The following is a 6176-nucleotide window of genomic DNA, read 5'->3' as shown; positions in this document are numbered from 1 at the left end:
GTTGTAAATCCATAGATTTTCACCTTGCGAATGGTTTTTTTTTTTTCTGACGTCTATTTCTGGTATTTTTAGTACTTTTTCCGTCGACATGTTTCGACCAGCTCGATGGTCATCTTCTGGACAGTGTTGAGATGAATCTAGAGGCACGGTTGTTTAAGATTAAGCCAGCCTTGTGCTGGCACGGGCTCTTGCTTCTGGAGCAGCCCGTAACAGAGACACAAGGCGCGCGTGGCGGTACTTACAGTGGTCTCGGAAAGGGTCGATTTTTCATTGGCGGCCCGAGGCGGTTCTCATCGGGCGGAGCCTTCTTTCGCTCAAAAAAGGTTGCAGGTCTTCTCGCATGCGAGCGTTAGGGTACATCTGGGGATGTGTGTTGGAATCGCTGCCTGCAATGGACGTTCCTGATTGGTTTGCTCATCAGGGGGCCCGCTTGGTGCTGCCCTTCAAGCCGCCGTCGGGAGGAGGAAGGTTTCTTGTGTGGTGTTGAGGTTAGGCTTGTCTCTCCCGATGTGTAGGACTTCCAGGAGGCGTAGGCGACGATTATCCGTCATTTGGTCTATTATCTCGATGCTGTGGATAATGTCATTCTTTTTCATTCTCAGGTAATGGGCAGTTCTGGCGTGATTAAAGATAGCACCTTCTTGGGCATGGCAGGAAATCCTCTTGGAGAAGCGCATGGTGGTCATAACGATGTAGGAGCTGAAGCATTCTCGGACGGGGCATCTGTATCGGTAGACCACGGTGGCCGACTATTGACCAATATTGACGTGCAGGAAAAGCGAATTATAAGAAAAATTGAGAAAACTCAGTATATAATCAATTTGCATAATGCAGCCATATTATTCAACAAAACATGCCTCAAAGAGGGTCTTCTTCCTTCTTTATTATTATTATTATTATTATTATTATTATTATTATTATTATTATTATTATTACTCAACAATAAAATCATAATTCAGCAATGCAACATTATTATTATTATTATATTATTATTATTATTATTATTATTATTTTATTTATTATTATTATTCAAGTTTAAAACACCGTGCAATGCAACATTGTTATTGCAGATATGAACTCTGGCAAAACCATGGACGCAAAGCCTTATGTATTACATAAATAAATACACTGAAAGACAACCAGCCGACAGCGGACTGCCAGCAGTAATCCATTCCCTGAAAAGAACAGCTTTCACCTACAGCGACGGTCCATAAACCCTACTTATCCTGGAATACTCATCATTTCATTTGGACTTCAGCAATATTTTTAATCTTTAATTTTTTGGCATTATTTTGTCTAATTTAGGAACAGTGACCCAATATCTTTTAGCAAATATATTCTAGAGTTGCGCACTCGCGCACGCGCACAACATTTCCAAATTCAGCGGTTTCCGTTAAGGGTTTTCGTTTACGTTATAAACATTACTCGCGCCTCTCCGTTCATGGCAGCTCAGCCTGCTAAAAAGGACAGATTTCGGGAATAGCGAGAAAACTGGCCAGTGTCGGAATTTACAAACTTTGGGAGGGACGAAAGTGATGTACCTACGTATACGTGATAAAATATAGTGTTGATTCAGTTTTTAATACAACGGCCGCTGAAACGGGCAATCCAATGTCCGTATGAAGCCAAAGCCGGAATGAAAATGACGCAGTCTCTACGAATAATATACATATCCATTATTAGGACTAACAGGAAAACATATTAATAAACGTATATTATTCGTAGAAGAAACCTAAACACTTTTCCATTCCATATGTCCTTTAAATTAGTAGACTAATGAAAGAGACGAGAAAATCACACAATTTTTGAAAGTAAAACACATCCCGGAAGAACCCCAGCGGTAACACACCACAGGAAGGAAGACCTTTGGAAAAGAACACGGCTATAATTCAGTATATGGCGAGAAGATTCCGTCGACTCTTTTTGCTGGCGTCCTCTAGAACAATCTGAAGTAAAACTAATTTAATGATTAAATATGAAAATGATAAAATAATACAATTATAAAATGAGCATAATAAAATAACCTATTTTTGCATTATCCTACTGCAATTAAGCTAAAATATTTAGTCTCAGAAAATATTCAACAAGGTTTCGGTAGTTTTCGACTGAACTGCAAATATTGACCTTGAAAATATTCACTATAATTAAACTATAGAAAAGATGGAAATCTTTTAAGTTAGATCAACAAGAGCTCGAACTCAGATTATTTTTATATAAATTCGAAAGCAGACTCTTGGGAACTTTTTGTTGCCCTAACGCGTTTTTTTTTATCTTTTTAATAATTTTTCAATCTTTCTTTAATCTTTGTTCCCCTATTATGATCTGTGTCATCAATATCGAAGCGTTACTTCATTATTGTCTAAGCTATTCATAATCAAATTTTGGATAATAATAATAATAATAATAATAATAATAATAATAATAATAATAATAATAATAATTAATAATAATTTCCTTCATACTAATTATACAGTCGAGCCATTACTATTCCAATATCTGTCTTCATATAAAATTCTTTCAACATTCCAACATGGTTATAAAATTTTACATAACAAAATATTGGTCACCTAACCAGTGTTTTTTAATATATTTATGAGCAAATGTAGATTACATTAGCACTTGTATGAATCAACTAAATTTTAACCCACGTTACAGAATGAAAATGAAAGCCATGTGATAAGAGATAAGTAATACTGGTGATTATGAATGAAAGTCATGTTATAGCCCCCTAAATCTAAATACAGTATAATTCACTGGCTGAATGCTGGGGACATTGCATCTACGGGTAAACAGTCTTTATTTCTATGCATGTAGCCTATATGCAAGATTCGTGCTAACACACTGTAATTAGAAAGATGAAGCCAATAAACAAATGCAGTATCTATTGACCCCAGCATCAATTTCAAGTTTATAATGACTGATTCTCTAGATCCATTACCCCATCATTTACCCTGGTTATTATTTCTCATGTTTTAGTATCAATCAATGAATATTTATTCTAAAACTTCCAAAATTCATCATTAGCCTCTAAAGACCGTGGCTAAACTGAACGACAACAAGCTGAACTCGCACCCTCACACCAATTAAACCAAAACTCTTCTCATATCCTTTACGACGAGATCACGAAAAGTTTCATTTCTGTAATCTCCAAAAATAAAGAGAATATCCTACAGGATCGCTCTCCTCCAGTCCTCCAAGCCCCTCTTGCCTCGCCCATCTTCCTCCACCCATCCTCCGAGGACAGGAATCCTCAGGCAAATCTCAACCTATCCTTCAATTTCCAGTCGCTAACCCCCCTTCCCTCGGAGACCCTTTTAGGAGCGAAGGATTTCGGTAAACATCTTCCCTAAAAAAAGTGTTTGTGTATCAATAGAATTCGGGTTATGGAAACGGAGCGGGACGCTAAGGCGGCTCAGCCAAATGGAGGAGAAGGGGCGACGAGAGAGGACGCCTCTGCCTGGGTGCGGGGACGGATGGCAGGTGGATGAGTTGGGGGAGGGGATGGAAAGATGGAGTAGAGGGTGGGGAGGATGGGGGAAAGGTGATAAGGATGGGAGGGGGAGGAATCGGGGGAAGAGGCTCAAAGAACATGACGTGGTGAATAATATTCCAGACGCTGGAAGAATACGGCGCTACGAGAGAGAGAGAGAGAGAGAGAGAGAGAGAGAGAGAGAGAGAGAACAACGATACTGAAAAAGTACAGTATCCCAGATGGGAAAACCCTGTCAAGTCATACACTTACGTTTGGAGTTGAGCCGCACATCAGGATTTTAGCTCCCATAATAGGAAAAAAGAACTCAAAACCAAGAAATGGCACAAATATCAAATGCAGGGCTCGAACTCAAAACCTTGTTGTAGGAAGAAGGGGACAAAAGTCACCAGAAATTCTATAAAATGAAACTCGAAAAGAGAGGTAGGACTTACCTGCGTTCTCTGCCGGACTTGCTTGATAGCCCTGATCATATGAAGCCCCATCTCGACGGTGCACTGCGCGTGGTCCTTCCTTGCTTCCGGGAGGCCACTCACGCAATAATAGCAGTCTCCCAGCAGCTTTATTCTCAGACAGTGGTTTTCCTACAAAGAAAATGAGGACAGTTCATTCCACATTTAGACTTGGGTTAATTACAGGTTTGGGGAGAGGTTCATTATACATTTGGACATGAGTTAATTACTGATTTAGCGAGAGATTGGCTCGTGTTATGTGTATGCACTTGCCATTTAATGTATCATTCATCCTTAATTACACACATCACATAAATCATTGCATTTGATAGTCAATGCCCAAGTGAAGATAAGTCACTCTTCCTTGGAACTCTTTAGTCAATTATGATGTCACTAAGGTTATTTTTATTCTAAATTCTTAACTTTGCATACGGCATATATATATATATATATATATATATATATATATATATATATATATATATATATATATATATATATATATATATATAATATATATATACATACATATATATATATATATACACACATATATATATATATATATATATATATATATATAATATATATATATATATATACATATATATATATATATATATATATATATATATATATATATATATATATATATATATATATATATATATATATATATATATCACTAAACCCTTCTTCACGTAAACTGACGCTGCATTCCAGCCTTACTTTGTGTGTGTGACGGGCATTTTAACGTTTAACTTTTTGTGACTGAAGGGTTTTGGTAAACTGATATGTTGATGTGTTTCTGTAAACTCGTATAACAACGACGATGGTCATCGCTGCTATGTGATCATTTTGGGAAACGGTGTTTCAAAGCTCTAGATTTTTTTTTTTGTACCTTACCGAGGTCGGAAATGAGGGAAACGGCTATAATACAAAATCTGTATAAAAACACTTATAATGTTACAAATTTAATTACATTCAAGAGAAAATGGAATGTACAGCTTGTTATATGGTCTTTCTTCATCAACTATTGGATTTGAAAGTGAGGCTTCTCAAAGGGCTTCAGACACTGGACCAGTACAGTCCTTCCCTTGGACATTTTAGAGGCACTGCCTCCAAGACCCGAGGGTGATGATGTAACTAAGTAGGTGAAAAGTACTGGATGCATTTACTTAAGGTGACTTATCAACATATTATATTCCACTCAGAAGTGATGCAGTTCTATAAGGATGAGCTGTCTCATGATCACAGACATCTTTTTTTTGCCGTAGGAGCTGATAATCTACGGCTAGAACTTTGCCGTAGGAGCTGATAATCTACGGCTAGAACTCAGTTTTCATTATGTATATTTGCATTTAGGCTATTAGAAATTTTCGCTTTTGTTATAATGGTATTTGTTTAGCGCGTTAACCTTGGCCACATTTCGTATTTGACGTTTCTTTAGTCGCTATCGTTTTGGAATGTCCTTAATGTGTGTGTGTGTGTTTTTCTCCTCCTACTTGGTTACATCATCACCCTCGGGTCTTGGAGGCAGTGCCTCTAAAATGTCCAAGGGAACTAAACTCTTGGAAGGTCTGTACGGGTCCAATATCTGAGGCCCTTCGAGAAATCACGCCTCCCTTTCAAATCCAATAGTTGATGAAGACAGACCGTATAACAAGCTGTACATTTCATGTTCTCTTGAAAGTAGTTTAATTTGTAACACTGTAAATGTTTTTTTATACAGATTTTATATTATAGTTGTTTCCCTCATTGCCGACCCCGGTAAGGTACAAAAAAAAAAAAAAATCTGGAGCTTTGAAACACCGTTTCCCAAATTGATCACATAGCTTCGATGACCATAGTCGTTGTTGTACGAGTTTACAGAAACACATCAACATATCAGTTTACCAAAGTCCTTTAGTCACAAAAGTTAAATGTTAAAACGTCCCGTCACACACAAACTACGGCTGGAATACAGACAGCTTCAGTTTACGTGAAGAAATTGTTTGGTGCAATACGCGGTATTCGAGATGAAAGAGAATTCTCAGCAAATCCTTTCAATCTGACGAAATGGGAGGGGAATATTTCCCCCGTCCTTACCAGAGCCAGTCGGTCAAATCGAGCGAACAGATCGTTCAGAACCCTCACCAGCTCCTGGGCGCTGCACTGACTAGCCAATGCTGGGGAAGAAAAATAATGTGAGTTTACGATAAGTTGCTCATAAATTCTGCTGCAAAGGAAGATGA

The 6176-nt window shown here is 37.8% G+C and overlaps 1 protein-coding gene across 1 annotated transcript in view; it reads right to left on the bottom strand.

Annotated features, from left to right (window-relative positions):
* Positions 1 to 6176, bottom strand: part of LOC136846463 (adenylate cyclase type 8-like) — a 275785-nt gene that overhangs the window by 106399 nt on the left and 163210 nt on the right. Inside the window, exons 9-10 of the mRNA XM_067117259.1 lie at positions 6031 to 6110; positions 3925 to 4074 (exon numbers count right to left, since the gene is read on the bottom strand). Coding sequence (XP_066973360.1) covers positions 3925 to 4074; positions 6031 to 6110 — 230 coding nt within the window. The remainder of the gene's footprint in view (positions 1 to 3924; positions 4075 to 6030; positions 6111 to 6176) is intronic.

Source organism: Macrobrachium rosenbergii, chromosome 15, assembly GCF_040412425.1.
Source record: "Macrobrachium rosenbergii isolate ZJJX-2024 chromosome 15, ASM4041242v1, whole genome shotgun sequence".
In the NCBI taxonomy this organism is placed as follows: Eukaryota; Metazoa; Arthropoda; class Malacostraca; order Decapoda; family Palaemonidae; genus Macrobrachium; species Macrobrachium rosenbergii.
Note: the sequence above shows the minus strand (reverse complement) of the source record. Positions and strands in the feature narration are given on the sequence as shown.